We start from the raw sequence: 17,419 nt of genomic DNA, 5'->3' as shown, positions 1-17,419 counted from the left end.
CTCTTCCTCACACTGGTGCTGGTGGGAGACACTCACTGCAGCAGATATAAGAATCTGGCCCTGTGGAACCGCGCTGAAGCAAAGCTGCTTGGAGGTACTTCTTAGTCTGGCAATTTACTCGTTTTTAAGTTTGGGCGATTGTATTTAAGCAGAGGTTTGCAGCTGCTTAATGTCTGGAGTTTTTTTAGCTTTTAAAAGTATCAGGATCTTTCATTTTTTCAGTGAAACAACAAACACACATTAATCTAATGAATTAAACTTCAGTGTTCTTTCATGACTTAAAAAAAAAATACCAACACGAAACAACAACAAAAAAAACCGCAACAACTTTAAAAGCTCATAAGTTGAAACCCATAACATTAGGATACTAGTGAATTACCTCTTGCACAGTAAAATCTCTTTTTCCAGTGTAAGGTCTATTCAACAGGAGGTTTGGAAGCATGGAAACACAGGATCAGATCTGTAACTTGAATATGTGAAAGAATAAGATAGCAAATCTATATATAGAAATGCTGTCTCTGTATTTCTGGAAAACTTATACTTTGTAAGGATTTAATGCATTTAAGAGTTTTTAACATAATCCCAATGTGTTGAACATGTCTTTTTTTAATTTGTTAAAGATAACATTAAATTAACATGGAGTGAAAAAACTCCCTGGAAAAAGTTATTTAAATGTGCATATTTTCTTGGTATGAGTTGGCAACATTCTGTACCTTACAGCAAGGGAAAAAAAAAATCAGATGACTTATCCAAAGTTACATTACTGGAAAGTTAATTTATATTCCTTATAATTGATTTTTTTAAATACAAAAATATTTTAAAATAATTAAAAATAATTTCTACCTACAGATTTTAGGTATCTTTCATTTGCGTGTCTGCATTTACCATTAAGACAACAATAGGTTTCAGCTAGCTTGAATCATCAAAGCTAAACAGTATATCAGTGAAAGAAAGTTTAAGTAGTATTTGAAATAACTGTTCATAAAGCCTCTGTTATTCTTAATATCCAAACCGGTATTTTCCTTTCTGAACTCCCGCTTCAGCTTCCTATCTAATATGATGGAAAACAAATGTGGATTTTCTTAATTCCTGTATAATTGTACTCCTAATTACAAAATTCAGTAGAACATCTATGAAAGAGAACTGCAAATAATCTCTTTATACAGGCATTGCTCTGTAACTACTAAAAATATCTTATAATAGGCTAACTTAACACACAAATCTTCAATTTCTTTAGAAGAAAGAGTAGCACAAATTATAAAGATTAAATTGTCCATTTAAATATAAAAGATGTAACTCAGTTGAGTTTGGATCAATGAAGAGGGGGAAATAAAAGAAAAAAAAATAGACCCAATTCTAACCTGTGTATAATTAAACATGTGATGTTATATCTAGTGGGCAGAAATAGTATTGGAAGATCTTTAGAAGACTGAGATGCAGGGTAAGAGATTTCTTTGCATATTCTATTGCTATTAGCAGCCATTAACCCTGTAAAATAAATCTCATTTTTGTTGAATAAAAGATATCTGCACAAGCTGTATAAACAAATATGTATATATGCTGAAAAGTGTTGTCTTAATACTTGATGTTGAGGGCAATGAGAAGTTAAAGTGAGATTATTCTGTGCTGTGAGATTACTCGATGGTGGAAGTGGAGACTTCTTAGGACACCTTCTTTGGTTGCAGTTCTCAGTCTGGAATGCAGACCCTAGAAGGGCTCTGCCTGATAGCCCCCTGGAGCCTAATTTATGCTCCGCAGGGGAAAGCCGTTGAGGAAGGAGGGGCATGTGATGTTTTCCTAATACATCATAGGGGGAGGTTAGGTAACTTTGTGCACTTCACTTACATACTACTGAAGAATAAAAAGGAAGAATCTTTGGAGCTTAAGGGTCCTTTATGTCTACATTTTGTGATTGAAATTCCTGAAAAAAAGCTTTAAGGGAGAGTAGAATCAATTATCAAGATAATATCAGCATTTTAGTTTTCATGCATACATTTTATCTTGCCTGCTTTGATAATTAAATCCTCTGAATTCAGAGCTGAATTTTCTGAAAGGCTTTTATAATGATATGGTTTGCAGAGTTTTAAGTTTTCTGACCTACATTATTCATAGATAAAAGTTTCAGGTAATTTTTGTTATCTTTCTATCTTAAAGTAGTTTCTAAATTAATGAAACATATATTTTAAAACTACCTGAACAGTATTTTAAAATGATAAATTGAAAGATTTTGCTGAGAGCAAAATGATTTAATTTAGAAACAAACAGTCTTATTTACTGGAATTGTATAGCAGACATGTAAAAGGCAAGTTGTGGCCAAATCAGTACTCTTATCTCTTTGCAAATATAATTATAGTTGCATAAGAGAAACATGCTATCCATTGTATTGTGTGATAAATTAAATTTATTGCTTTATTTTGCAAAGATTTAATTTTAAACGCATTGGCAGTTTCAATTAAACCTTTAAGATTACACACATAAATGTTTAAGGACACATAGGAATCCCTGTGGTAGTGAGGACAAGTGTGTCAGATGAGATTCTGTTTACCAAAGTGCAGTTATTGTTCTTGTGAAAAATGTTTCTTACCGAGCAGGTTAATTTATTATAGTTGCTTGTTCTATATTTTAAAAACTTCTCTCCAGCCGTTGTTCTCAGGCAAATATTTGCCACGTTTTGTACTGAAAGCTGTATGATCTGAACTTCATTTCCTGAAACTAGAAGATATACTTATTTAAAAGTGCTTGGTTAAGTCAGTGTGTAATGCTAGTGACATAGATGACGATGTAACATGCAAGGAAGAGAATTATCTTCGGTGCTTTTGAATTTAAATCCTTTTTTTCACATCCACTTAGAATTTAAATTTTGATTTCAATATTAATTCTCTACCTGATTGTGTAGGAAATGTTTGTTCAAGTGTAAGTAAAGTATGGAGGAAATCCTAGAACAAATTAAGCATGTTCTCTTTCCGGATGGAAAAGGAATTGTCTTCATCGATCAAAATTTTTTGATAGGACGATGTAAAATATGAAGATTAATTACAAGATAAAAAAAAAAAAAAAAGACTTAAGTGCTTCTGTTCACAATGCTCACAATCCAAGATAAGTCAGATGAGTAGCCACCTAATTTGGAAGTGCTTCAGATGTTCCTTGTTTGACTGAAAGTTCCCTAGGACCTGCAGCTCTGCTCTGCAGGTGAATAGCACAGCCCTGATTTGAAGAATTAAATTCAAATCTCACTAAAGTCTCACAGCAGTCCAGCAATTTAGCAGAGGAATGGCCCTTTCTCCAGAAGAGACCAATCTGTCAGACACGCTCTAATCATAGCTAGTGCGTACTGCCAGGGTATCATAATATCAAGCTGTCTCCTGCATGGATATGGATGGCTGAGCTCAGGTATTTGTCAATGACGACATCATTGAATGAACAAGACGTGAGCGATGTTTGGCATCTGATCAGTAACGCTCAGGACGAGAGAGCTTACACAGAAATTTCAGATACATATAGTAGATGTTGTGTCATAATACAGAAACTTATTCCTATAATCACAGAGTCCATTTTGGGTGAGGCCACAGCTTCTTCTGGTTTTCTTATTGCTTTGAGATTTTTAGTAAAGTAATGAAATACACTTCTCTTTTCAGTGTTCTGTTTCCTGTGGAAAAGGTTTGAAGTTTCGTGATGTGCATTGTTTTAATAGCTTCCAAGCTAAAATAGAAGAAGAAAATTGCAGACATTTGAAAAAACCACGGACGTACAAAGTATGTAGAGCTGGAAGTTGTCCTGCTTGGAAGGCTGGCAGATGGAAAGAGGTATGTAAAATCTGCTATAATTATGTTCTCTATGAGAGTACAACACAAGGTCATATTTACGACACACTGCTTCAATGGAAATAATTATCAGAAAGGTTTTTTTATATGCACATAGCAATGAAAGTTACAAATTAGCAAGCAGTTCATTATATTTTCTTTTTCTTTCTTTTAAGAGTAATTAGAAGTAAATATCTGTCAGACCTGAAAGTATTTGGTAATCTGAACCTTGGACAGGATAGGTAGTTAGGAGTTTCCTCAACTTACCTTGTAAATTCAAAATAACAGTAAATTTTTAAAGTTTACTTCTTACCTTCAGTGATTAATTCAGTAGTATCACTGTAATTGCTATCATTGCTGTCTCATTTCACACTGACATAACTAATTCTGATCAATTTTAGTGTTCTGTATCCTGTGGAGTGGGGATTCAGCAAAGGGACATCTACTGTCAGTTGAAGGGCCTGGGTCAAGGGAGTGAAGCAATGTGTAATTCTGATACCCGGCCCGCTAGCAAGAGGCATTGCTGGCTGCCTGCCTGCATGCAGTACCAGTGGCTGACAGATGAATGGGAAGATGTAAGTAAGGCTTTCAAGTTGTACGAAGGAACTGAGTGATGTCATAAGTTTTCCTTTTTTTTTTTCCCACATTTAGATACATTTCTAATAGCTGTTACGTTGCAGAATAACAAGTGACCACGCTGGATATTTTTAAGGTCAAGCTTGCAAAACTAAAAAGAGTGACAAAAGATGTCAAAAACTTTGTTTACTCTTTTATACAGGATTTGCTTGTCTACTGTTGTAGACAAAAGCTCTGGTGGAGTTCTGAGCAGGTCCCTATTGATAGAACTGTGTAATTTGAATATAAAAAGTTCTTTACATAGTGCATAAAATGTTAAATAAAACCTCATTATGGAATATCATTTAAAAAAAATCACTTTTTAAGAATAGAAATACAAATGAAATGTCAGCTGGAAGTAAAAACCTCAGAGGTAAAACCTTTGGACAACAGTGTTTTCAAGAATATCTGTATGGAAGACTGACCAGAAAATATAAGAAGCAAAATAAAACTCAGCATTCTCCTACCAAATATGAAGCAAGATAAGAAGACAAAACTCAGCATTCTCCTACCAAATATGCATTTTCCTATTTAAGAAAATCTAAAGATACCTTCAGGAGAGAGCTGTCATTTTTAAAGATGTGATGACTATTTTCTATATGCTAAAAATTTAATAACTTTTGTATCCATGTATGCAAACATACAAACATATATAAAGAGAGAGGGAGAGAGAAAACCAAAAATTACGTGCAATACCTGAAATGGCGTACGGAAGAGCCTGTCTCTTACTGTAACATTAAACAAGAACCCAGTTTGTGCAGCTGTGGCATCTTAATAATCTGCACTGTTAAATTTCCTGGGGCAAACCCCCTGAACCTTTGAATATGAAGACTCAAAAGTCTCAGGGACATAATGCTGTAGAAGTGACTACTGTGAATATATAAATCAATTTTTGGTGCTCTGCAAAACCTGGATTGTATTCATGCAGTTCGGACATACGTATCCCTCTGTTAAGCTATGTTGAAGGAAAGCTGACGATATATGTTTATTCCAAGTGTTCTCTCCTCATATGAAGCTGTTAAAATCAGGAATTAGTGGAAGTGGCTCAGAATGTCCTTTTAGCACAAATATACACTTTCAGTGAATAAGGGTGAATTTTCCTTTTCTGTCAAGCATTTGGATATTCCAGCTGGGTATTCTGAGCTCTCCAATACAAATGCATTGTGTTTCACTACATCTTCCAGCTAGTTCATAACTTCTTCCACATGGATATTGCTATTTGCTTGAAATTCCTGGGTTCAGTTCCCTTCTTTCAGCAGATTCATATATAGCCCTGTACATCTAGTATTAATAGTAGTTCAAGTGTTTATCCATCTGTATTCCACTCCTGGTGCAGTACGTTCTCCATCGACTTCACAATGTTTTGCCCAGCTGTCTCAGCTCTGAGTGCTCGTGTGTCATTTCCTCACCTCACCAGCCACATCATAGCAGAAAAATTTCCAGATCTAGCATTTCTCCAGCTTGCAGCTGGGAGGCTGGCTGATAGCAGCAGCCAGCATTCTCCTACCAAATATGCATTTTCGTACTAAAGAGAAGAATGTCTACAAGACTAATGTATAAAGCATAATGAAAAGGATTCTTCTGCCCGTCCTCATTACCTCATATCTGGGTTATTCCTTACGTACCTAATATTCTGAGCTGCTCCATGCCATTAAAAGGTCAGGTGTTTCTGTAAGCCAACTGTATCCACACTTCATCCCCTGATACAAGTCCACAGCAAGGAAGGTACCAAGAGGACGGAGCCAGGCTCTCCACAGTGTCACATAGTGGGAAGGCAAAAGGCAACAGCAGTAGAGGTGAAGCCAGAGAGGTTCAAACTGGATATTATGAAAAACCATTTTTCCACGAGGACAATTCAGGCAGCTGAATAGGCTGCCCAGACAATTTGTGCAGTCTCCATCCTTTTGAGGTTTGACTTGATAAAGTTAGAGTTTTCCTCTAGCAGAGCTGTTTTACCATACAGCATCTCGTTTTGCACTCCAAGTTGCCTCTTTGAGTCAATAAAAATACAATTTGAACAATAGGCTTGATCTGTGTAACAGACCTTGGTGAGTCTTCTAATTGGCTGTTGCTGGGTCCAAATTAGTATTAAGTTCAGGTCTGACTGTAGTAGGTGGTGTTATTGATTATTGCCTCTCCTGAGACTGGAGTTTGCCTATTTGAGACTTCCTTCTTTATCACAGCAAGTTCAAACAGGTTAGTTTAAGCACCCGTAGCTGGAGAGATGCTGTTGACATCTATTACTTAGCCTGTATCTCCACTTTTCTGGATTCTGGTAGCAGCAAGTGTCTTATCCTCTCCTGGCAGAACTGTGATGACTTTCCAACCCACCAACCTGCCACAAGGGGAGGTCTGAGGACACTGAGGGCAAAGGAACAGGCTCAACAGATGCTGCTGCCCAAAACCACCACTGGCTTCGTTAGCATGCAGTTTTGTTTTCTTTGTAATAGAAATTATAGAAATAGTTTTCTGCGTAATATCACGTACATACCGCCAGGGATTCTTTGTTTTATTTTGAAGACCAACTTATTTCTTTCATATTTCACTTACATCCTTTTTTGGCTCGTTCCTTTTCATACAGAAGAGCTTTTTCACTCAACCTATCATCTTGGCCTGACATTTTCATTTTCTCCTCAGTCTCACCCAACATTTAGGGTGTCATGTCATTATACGCTATTGGCTTTTTAGCTGATTGGAGGTACGTGAACTTTGAAAACAAAGTAAAGTATTTTGATTCAGTGAGCAATTCAGTCTGACACTGATAACAGATGTTGTAAAAGTTGTTGCTGTCTGGGTTTTACTGGTGTGTGGCAATTGGCAAATAACTTTGTTCTGTAAATGTCTAGTTTAAGTACAAAAACTGTGATTGTTTTTCTCACACTCAGTGCTCGGCATTGTATAGAAGAAAGGACATACACCGGAAGGTTAAGTGTGTGGATGAAAACCAGCTCCAAGTGGATGAAAGCTTCTGTGATCCTGCCACAAAGCCTCCATCAACCAAGAACTGCAGGATAGCTCCCTCTAAATATGTTGTGCTTACAGGAGAACTGTCACAGGTAAACTAATAATACTGCTCACATGTCTTTTATATCACTTTACATTTAAGAAGGTTATGTTACTGTGAAAAGTACATTATGTGTGCAGAGAAAAAAAAAAAGTATATTTTCATCTAGATGTGGGTGCCTAAACCTTCTCCACCTTCCAATCAGCCATGATTTATTGTAGTGACTGTTATCAGTCTTCTGGTAGCCCCCCTGGGACCTATGAACATCAGCTAGAGGACAGCTGCCCCATCACAGGATTCCTTTGCTAATTCCCAGGAAACTCTCCTGCACGCCGATCTCACTGAATTAAACAAAAATATTTTCCTTGATTTCAGTGAAGTGATGGATCAGTGCCTTGTTTCCTTAGCACACCTGCACTACTTATTTGTCGTGTCTGTACATGTACTGCAGCTAAGAGGGAACGGCTCTGGAACCTCTGTGAACTCTTGAGAAAAGAGCAGCATAGGACATGCCATCTCCTTGAATGCGTAACTATTGTAGACCTTTGCTTCTGCACACTGATGTACCAGCCCTAAGGCACACATGGGATTACAGGCTTTTGCCAAAGCAAGGGTCAGAGCTGGCTTATCTGTAAACGCAATGCTGCAGAAAGGTTCGGTTTCATAGAAATAATGCCTGTGCTTGGGGATTTTATTTCAGTGCTCAGCCAGCTGTGGGTTTGGTTACCAGCAGAGGATCACGTACTGTGTTGGAATCCATTCTGTTCAAAATCAGCACGCCCATGGCCTTCGAACTGTAGCGTACCGAGAATGCCCAGTAGAGCCATCCCCATACACTTATAAATGTAATATCAAAGGATGTTCACAAGCAGCTACCTGGAAAGTGGGAAAGTGGACTAAGGTGAGTAGAGATGTGCAAGCTCATTTTTGATGGCTGCCTCAAATAGAAATGAATGCCAAGACAAATTTGCTGACATAATTATTTTAATTATTTACTACCTTCTAAACTAATTCTTGATGGCTATCCACGTCTAGTGCTCAGTGTCTTGCGGAGTCGGGGTAAAGGAGAGAACTGTAGAATGTATGACTGAAAACGGCTTATCCAGTGACTTGTGCCTGCCACGTTTAAAACCAGATGCCAGGAAGATTTGCCGTGAGGAAGAATGTAAGTGACAGCTGCAATTTTCAGCTGAACTTCATGTTTTCCCAGGTTATTTATATAAAAGCTATAAATTTATTTGGAGCACAATTATGCAAAAGTAAGTCCTAAAGCTAAGCTCTGTTCATGAAATATTAATGATTTAATCATTCATTTTGAAGGTGAAATTTTTACCACCTGCAAAGATATCCAGATTAAAAAAGGGATTAGAAAGGATGGTGAATACCTACTTAACATTAAGGGAAGGATGATAAAGGTACTCTTAATATTTATGAGTCTTTATGAGCACATATTTTTATGAAGTAATACTTTTCTAATAAAGATTTTGCTAAAGGGTTGTATTTTTCCTGCAGATTTATTGCTCCGGCATGCACTTAGAGAATCCCAAAGAATATTTGACACTGGTAAAAGGCGAAGCAGAAAACTTTTCTGAAGTATATGGATTCAGGTACAGAAGTGGTTTTGCAACTTTATGAAGTGCATTTCTGTATTCCAAAATAAAAGAATAAAATAATACTTTTGTGAGAACAGCCGAGTAGAATTTTTTTCGCTTGATTTTCTGTTTTGAATATCCAGTTATATGAACACAGAAATGCAGAAATGTGGATACTTCCAGGCTGAAATTGTGTTAATTGCACTAAATGATTACAAAAATTTTCTGTCTTGACTTTATAGAAATGGTGTAGAAATTAGTGTTTCAGTTGAGCCAAGATTAATAGCTGAGCTTCTTGTTCAGTAACTGTTGTTTAATATTTTTTATGCAGCATAGCACAATGCAATTATTTTTCACTATGATGCTATGTTATGGAAAAATGCCAAAGGGAAAGCTAAATCTTTGCTGTTCTCTAGGCTGCAGAATCCATATGAATGTCCTTTCAATGGAAGCAGAAGGCAAGACTGTGCCTGTCGAAATGATTACCTTGCAGCTGGCTTCACGGTTTTTAGCAAAATAAGATTTGATGTAACCTCCATGCAAATTAAAAGTAAGCATTTTGGCAGTTTTAGCCAATGTGAGCATTCTATTGAAATTGCACTGGGCGTGATTACGAAATTATCATTTGACCTAATTATAGATCCAGTTATGCCAAAGAAACAAAGAAAATTCTTATTTGCTTTAGGAATTCAATGGTAATTTCAAAGAAAAAAAATGGAGAAACCACCACTACTTCGCTTATTAGCTTGTCCCAAGTGGTCAAGTGGCATGAATCTTGCAGATTCGTATTTTACATGTGAACTAGCTTCAGTTTCTAAGGTTTTGTTCCCACTATTCCATTTCCTTTTAGTCCCTGGCATATTTTTCTAGAGAAAGTCTTCCTATGCTGTAGTTAGTGCCATCTCAGACCTTGACAGACACACTAAATGGATGGGGCCTCTTCAAGCCTCTGCCTGAAAGTGGCAAGGTGGCCCACAACCAGCTCATTTGGAACTGCATCCAAGTACACATCTGTCCTCCTCCCAACCCCCTCCTATCTCAGAAAGGAAACTGGGCTTATAGGTTAGTTTGATGTTGCATTAACCAAAATGGACTATTTAAAACATTGCTTGAAAAAAAAACAACCAAACAAACAAACCAACCAAAAACCACACACAAAAAACCCCAAACAACAAACAAAAAATCCCCACCCAAAACTAACCAAAAGACTCCCATGTTAATGCATTTTTACACTATTTTCACCTGACCTTCTAATGCAGCAGTTTCAGTGTTGAGTAATTTTCTGTTTTCTAGCCACAGATTTTCTTTTTGCTCAGACTATACTTGGGAGAGCAGTTCCGTTTGCCACAGCTGGAGATTGCTACAGTGCTGCCAGATGTCCACAGGTATTTATGATTTCTTATCCACTAGAAATGTGCATGTAAGAGGAAAAAAAAAAATCTGTGACTGGTTTAGAACAGTAAGGTTCTAAAACAATCTCCTATTCTGTCTAGTCTTTTAAATTAATAAGTAGTTTTATTCTTACTCCTTTCTCTCTGTTCCACCGTTATTTTTTTTCTTGTTTCTCTCTCAGATTGTTTACTCCACACTTTCCCTCTAGGCTCCATGTATGTATAGTCAGGTTTCTACCTATTTCATGTACTGCTCTCCCTCAGTCTACATGTAATGTACCCTTGGTTTCCCCTAATCGCTTCTCAATCTTTGTTCTCCTCCAGTGACTTTGCTCTTCGATAATCCTGCAGAATTTTTACCTTTTCTCTGTTTCTCTCCTGACTCTTCATATCTTTGAAGACTACCAGAGGAAATCAATCCTGTTTAGCAGTATAATTTAAAATATATACATCCATTGCTGTGTCTACATTAGTGTTTTAGTTTGGATTGGATGGTGCTTTTTAAGTGAATCTCTGTATTGTCCCAGTTTACTGTTGGTTCACATCATAGAGCAGTCTTGGAAGACATGAACAGGATGCCTTCTGGATAAAACTAAATCAAACAATGAGATCCAGAAGGGCCTTAATGCACTCCAACTGCTAATGAGGATTCAGTCTATGGGACTAGATGAGAGTTAGTCCAAAGTAAAACCCCGATCTGTGTGCTGTATACAGACATTGGGCTCTCTGGCCTAACATTTTCACTGTCCAGATCTGCTCATACTGCAGTGTTCTTCTTGCTAATGCAGACATAGCCCTAATCTGAACTAGTCAACCTAGGCTGCCTTTGGAGTCCATCGGCAGGAATGAGATTCCCTAGAAAACAGTTCAGCTAATCTTACCCTGTTAGACACCTTAGGATGAGGTCAACCGTCCTCTGGAAGTGCATATTTCTTTCCACTGATAATAAAGGGAGTTCAGATCAACTAGCTCAGACTTGCATGGAGGTGAATTCCTGTTGTCCATCTATCCTAAGTGCTTAGACTTAAGACAGGTTTTGCGGGTGGACGCATTCAGGGGCAGCTAGAGACAATTTATGTACAATTTAGGTACAAATAAAATACCTGAGTTAGGCAGACTTAACCCCTGACAAGAAAACAGTTGGAGTTCATTACAGTATTAGGTATCTTCAACCTGCAATCTCTTTAGGCTTAGTACAATACACATCTATTTGCCACCTGTAACTTCTGTTGGGAAGTCATTCTGCTTACATGGTTTTACACTGATGCATTTCCATCTATATGATTTGCACTGAAACTAACACTTCTAATGCAGAAAAAAGGCCTCAGTTCCTGCACTCTCAGTCCTTGAAATCTGTTCCTGGCCTTGAGCATGCTGTATGACATGACCGACAGCTGTTAAGCTGTTATTATAATTGCACATAGCACTTCTCATTTATTTTTGCAAAATGATACCACTGTGAATGAAGTTACTTTGGGCCTGTTAATTTTGGAAAGTGTTCCACACCATTTGTATGAATTTCCTCCAGACGCTTTATTCATTAAATGGAATCTTCCACTTTTTGAGCACTTGAAGAACAACCAACCCTATCCATATGAGCTTATGTTAGCTGAACGATATAAGACTGAATTTTTATAAAGGAATTTCAGTAAATCACAAGAATAAAGGCTGAATGCTGTGTTTTTATACATGCACATATACGTATACACACACAAATATTTTTATATACGTATATATAAAAATATATGACTATGACGATATTAAGCAATAAAATACAGAAGCTACCATATGTAATAGAAATGTTATCTTTGCTAAAGCTTTGATCTCAGGATTTAGGCAATTTTAACTAGGTCCGAATACAGAAATTCAGGCCTTCAGTGAATTGTATGGAGTTGTGGAGGAGTTTTCTGATTGCAGTGCTGCCTAAACTGTCCATTAGGTTCTTTGTGGAGGTAGTACTTCTTTCCAACATATTGCACTTCTGTGTGAATGCAATTTAATTATTTTATGTACCCCAGTTTGTTTACCAAGGCAGTGCAGTTTGTTGCTTTAATATATTTCTTATTCTCATATGAACTAACTCTATTTTAAAGCTAGTTTTCAGAGTATGTATTTGCGTAGGCAAATATTTTAAAATCAATAAACTGTTTTTGAATGGTTTGTATTGCAAAACATTCCATTTAGCCATAAATGTATTTATTTTAACCTCCACTTATGTTCATGTTCAATTATGTTATTTGGTATACTGAAAAAGAAATGGAAGATAAGATGATGATGCTTGAACAGTGCGCTTGCAAAAATTTGAGAATTAGATGGCTAAGAAGTGATTAGTCTGTAATTTTCAGGTAGCAGTATGTCCTGACCATATTATTTCCAAAAAGTACAGGCACTTTAAAAAAAAAAAAAAAGTCTTTCAAGAAAGCCAGCCTCATTCTTGCGTGTTGCAAGTCCGTACTTCTTGTAAATTAAAACTTAATATGTAGCAAGGTGGCTAAAATAATTTGAATTGTCTAATGTTAGTTCTGTGTTCGGACTCTGCAGACAGATGCTCTGGATCAGCTGATGCACAGGTGCTACTTACTGCAGAATAACTTGTTTGTGTGTCTATGTCCTGAGCGTCCAAAAAAAGGATATAGCGCAGTGTAACTAACCCAGGTCAAGTACACACCTTTGAGTACTCAATGTCTAGATATACCCTAAGTGATATGTGCAGATATGACAATATGTAAGTGTTTTAGTGTTTTGAACACTGTTTATCAGCTCTGTATTTTACCTTTTTCTCTTTTTTTATCTTTTTTTTTTTTTTTTTTTTTTTCATTAGGGTCAGTTCAGCATTAATTTGGCTGGTACAGGTCTAAGATTATCCAGTACAGTTAGGTGGATTTCTCAGGGCAACTATGCAACTGCTGACATACACAAATCCCATGTAAGTCGATGTTGTTTTCCTTTACCTGCTCTTATGGCTTGGAATATTATGCTTCCAGAGGTGCAAGTGATGGCTCTCTAGTGAAAACTAGTTGTGAATCAAAAATAGTGCTCAAGGTCTCTGACCCATCTAAATGTTCTTCCAGATGTAATGTGAAAACTATGTTTAATCACACTGCCCAGAATCTAATCCAGATCAATGCTGCCTGCCTACTCTTCTCTTACTGATTTTAAGAGCCTATTCTTATATTAATCAGGTTTATTAAAAGTTTTGAAGATACCTAATAATACTTAAAAAAAAAAAAAAAACACCCCCAAAAACCATTTTATTAAAGATACCCTACTACAGAGAATCCTTACAGATTGCTTGCCTCCAACTTCATTCATGTGGGAAACCAAAAGACCAGTTGAACAAGAACAGTAAGCATGCACAGTTTAAGACAACATTGGATGGTAAACCGGGAAAGAAGGTGTACAGCGATACTGATAAAGGATCTCTGTGCCCGTTTTGCTAATTCGATGCTGTCTCTTGATTTAGTATTTGTAGGTACAATTTGTCAAAATGTCTATTGTGTGCAAACCTCAAGGAGCTTTTTGTACAACTGTGATTTCTCTTGATTGAGTGTTCTCTTTGTCTTAATTCCCAGGATGGTACTAAAATATATGGAAGATGTGGAGGATTTTGTGGAAAATGTATTCCTAACACAATTATTGGTCTTCAACTTCAAATACAGTGAGAACTCTGATGTGGTAAGAGCATCAAAGCAGGGACGTCTGCCGTTTAGGTGCAAATTATAGGTGCTGTGTGTATATATATATATACATATATATAAATTCTTTCATCTCTGTAATGCTCATTAATGCTCACTACTAAGAATTCCTGTTTTCTTCAGTGTTTATTCAGGCATGTATTATCCGCCTGTGGACTAGCAAGTGCATAAATCACAATCATAAACCTTCAGGTTTTAATGGAGAGGCATTAATTCAATGTACAGTATATATTAGCAAGTAAATTGCACTGAGGTTACTACCATGAGTAACACTCTAAATTGTATCATAATTGTAATACTTCACCTGCGACTAATCAGTGCAATTCCTTATGCAGTATTCAGTAAAACTTATACTCCACTGGTTTTCTTGATCAACTGTACTAAAATATAGAAAGGAAAGAATTATTGCTATGTAGAGAAGACAGGTAATAATTTCAAATACTTCCAATTTTGTGAAACCTTTTAGGAATTATCTGTCAACAACTTACAGCAGAAAAGTATATAACAACATACTTGAGATGATAGTTTCTATAGATCTGTGTGTTTCTCTGTCAGTAAAAGCATTTTTTCCCCATCCCTTTCATTATATTCTTTGTGGTGCTCAAATACTAGCAGTAATCCTGAGAAGTGTGGTTTAACCTCTGTAGTCTCCATAGCACATGTTAAACATCTAGGCTTAGTTTTGTTGTGGTTACAGGAAAAGAAAATAAGGAAACAAATTGCTTGGAAATCTGATTTTAAATCCCTGCTTTTCATCCAAGTATACAGTAAAAGCACTGTATTCTATTTACCGTAGCATCTTGTATGTGATTGTATAAATATGTATTTACTTAAACACTTTCCATATACACCTTACTCCTTTATACTGGCTGGTGGCACGTTAGTAAAGGCTGTAGTGTGTCCCCCTCTTATATTCCAATTCAATGTAATTGTCAGTAACTTTAGTGAAAACCCTGGGCAGAGGCAGCATCAAGCCCCACAGTGGTTTTGGTGTCCATCTTTGACTCAGTTTAATTTTTCAATGTTTGTAAATACAGTTCTAACATCTGCTAGTTAAATTTTTTTCTTCCAGAAAAGCAAGGGTATGAAAGAATTACAAGGTTTAAAAAACAATCTAGCTCTTTGATTTGTTGTTTTGTATTACTTTACAGTGCAGAACTGTAGAAATATATGCATATAAAGATAATGTGTGTCAGGGCCAACTCTCAGGTATTCAGAATAAAATTTTCTACATGCATAATAACATATATTATGTACCAGATAACTATACATGCATTTTCTGACAATATGCATTCTGTAAACCAAATATTTGTTTTGCATGCCAGTATAATTGGTAGATCAAGTGGCAGCTATGTCATATTTTTACCCACAAAGAGTTAGCCAGGAATTAGCAATATATATTAACGAAAAACAGTACTGTACCACAGAAGCGTAAGGAGCTACTTTTTAGATAACACATGTAGGTAATTATTTTGTGATCTCTGCATCAGAAATGTATTTTTGCACTATGTGCCTTATATTAGTTGTAAACATTAATAAGAACATAAAACATTATTTTCCTAGAAATGTTTACATTTATAATTAAAATCTTGTAATTTATAAAATATTTATATAATAAATATGCTTGTGTGAATGGCACCAGAGTACTTTTGCTTGTTTTTTTAATCAAATGCTTAGTACAAAATGTTGCAAAAACATTTCAACTTGTTTATGCACAGAATAACTACATCCTTAATACCTCTTCACTTATACTGGAGTAACTGCCACATGAGCAGGTTATAGGATATTTTCCATGGAAACAAATCCTGCTTCAGAGGTACAAACTCCATGTCTGTGTGCTCTTTCCATTGTCCTCCCGGGTCCACCTATACTTTTCCTGGGCGGTTGCCCTGTAAATAGTTCACTGAAATAATGTAAGAATCTGAAATAATCTTCCTCCTCCTTGTGCTAAACTTGGATCAATTCGTTTATAGCATGGTCCCTAAACAACTGCTTTGGCAGAAGGGGAACTGCAGTCCACCTCCATCCCCAGGAGGACTATTTTCTTATCAGCCCTGAAACTCCAGTTAAGGTCTAGGAAGCGCTCAGATCTGCTGCAACAGAATCACTCTGAAAATCCACTACCAAACAAAATGACTTTTAACCCAATATTCAACACAGCGTGTTTTTATTGGGTAATAGTAGTGATTTTTGAGTAAAAATGTATTTTCTATGATTAGAGCAAACCCTGTGGCCCAACGTCAACTTCTGCATAAAACAGCACTGTATTGTATTGTAGTTTTTTTGCATCTTTTCTTTCTTTTATCCTTGCTTTGGAGTTTCAGCCCTGGTGTGGGGGGAAAGTACTTGTCTGTTCTGGCATTTTGTGAATTCCTTTTGATTTTGTTGAGAAAAAGGGCTTAATCCATCACCCCATTTGACTCTACTAACTTTTCATCCTGAGGACAATTTCAGGAAAACATGAGCCTGGTGATCAGCTGTGATGAATTTGGAGATGTGATGATCCTGACGTGTCAGAAGGTCCATGCAATAAAATTAGAATCATGTGTTGAACTTGCAGTATCACGTTTCCATCTCCTTTAATTGACACTGCTGTGGATTTCCATGGCACTGGGCAGCTGAGATGTGTGCCAGAGTAGCGGGGAGCTCCACCTCGTCGGTCTATGCGTGCCGAGCTGCCCACGGCTGGTCACCGTCATGCAGCTCTCCAGCTTTGGTTGATGGTTAGGAAACGAAATGTTCAACTGTCCTGTCACTATTCCATAAAGAAGAAATAATAATTAAGGGATGGTAATAGTTAAAAATGATTGTAACAATACTTTCTGTTAGATGTCTTCTAGGACACTTTCAATCCCAGCAACGACAGCATCAGATATTAGGTGACACAACTGTGCTTACTTGCTTGTGTGTATGCACACAGACACACATATAGCGCTTATCTGAATATTGAATGCCGAAGACGGGCTAGATGTAAAAAACCTTGCTGCTCACATTTATCTCACAAAATGTCACTCAGCATGCTATGAATAGGTGTACTGCCATGTGGCAGTACCTGTGACATCTCTTCATGAAGACATCATCTAGATGTCTTTTACCTGTATTTGCTCTAAGGTGATATTGAGGAGGTAGCAGAGGAGCTGGAAACTCTGGCTGTGGGTCCACTAACAGGTCTCCATCCTAGCTGAATTCGTCCTGGCGTGGTCTGTTGTGTCACTCTCCCTGGAGAGAGGAGCAGAATACGCCCAGGCGTTTGATCCGGGACAGCCCTAAGTGTGTTGTACACTCAGCCAATGCCATGTTCATGAGAAGAGTTGCAACAGCA

At 36.9% G+C, this 17,419-nt stretch overlaps 1 protein-coding gene across 1 annotated transcript in view; it reads left to right on the top strand.

Moving 5' to 3' along the window:
- Positions 1-15,526, top strand: part of ADAMTS20 (ADAM metallopeptidase with thrombospondin type 1 motif 20) — a 104,478-nt gene extending 88,952 nt beyond the window's left edge. Inside the window, exons 29-39 of the mRNA XM_087764389.1 lie at positions 3,636-3,803; positions 4,202-4,375; positions 7,301-7,471; positions 8,120-8,320; positions 8,455-8,584; positions 8,740-8,834; positions 8,932-9,026; positions 9,428-9,561; positions 10,305-10,396; positions 13,224-13,328; positions 13,975-15,526. Of these exons, the coding sequence (XP_087620515.1) occupies positions 3,636-3,803; positions 4,202-4,375; positions 7,301-7,471; positions 8,120-8,320; positions 8,455-8,584; positions 8,740-8,834; positions 8,932-9,026; positions 9,428-9,561; positions 10,305-10,396; positions 13,224-13,328; positions 13,975-14,064 (1,455 nt within the window). The 3' untranslated portion in view covers positions 14,065-15,526. The remainder of the gene's footprint in view (positions 1-3,635; positions 3,804-4,201; positions 4,376-7,300; positions 7,472-8,119; positions 8,321-8,454; positions 8,585-8,739; positions 8,835-8,931; positions 9,027-9,427; positions 9,562-10,304; positions 10,397-13,223; positions 13,329-13,974) is intronic.
- The last annotated feature ends 1,893 nt before the right edge of the window (positions 15,527-17,419 follow it).

Source organism: Nipponia nippon, unplaced genomic scaffold (genome assembly GCF_047370975.1).
Source record: "Nipponia nippon isolate SJK-2023a ecotype South Korea unplaced genomic scaffold, ASM4737097v1 scaffold_3, whole genome shotgun sequence".
Taxonomy (NCBI): Eukaryota; Metazoa; Chordata; class Aves; order Pelecaniformes; family Threskiornithidae; genus Nipponia; species Nipponia nippon.
Note: the sequence above shows the minus strand (reverse complement) of the source record. Positions and strands in the feature narration are given on the sequence as shown.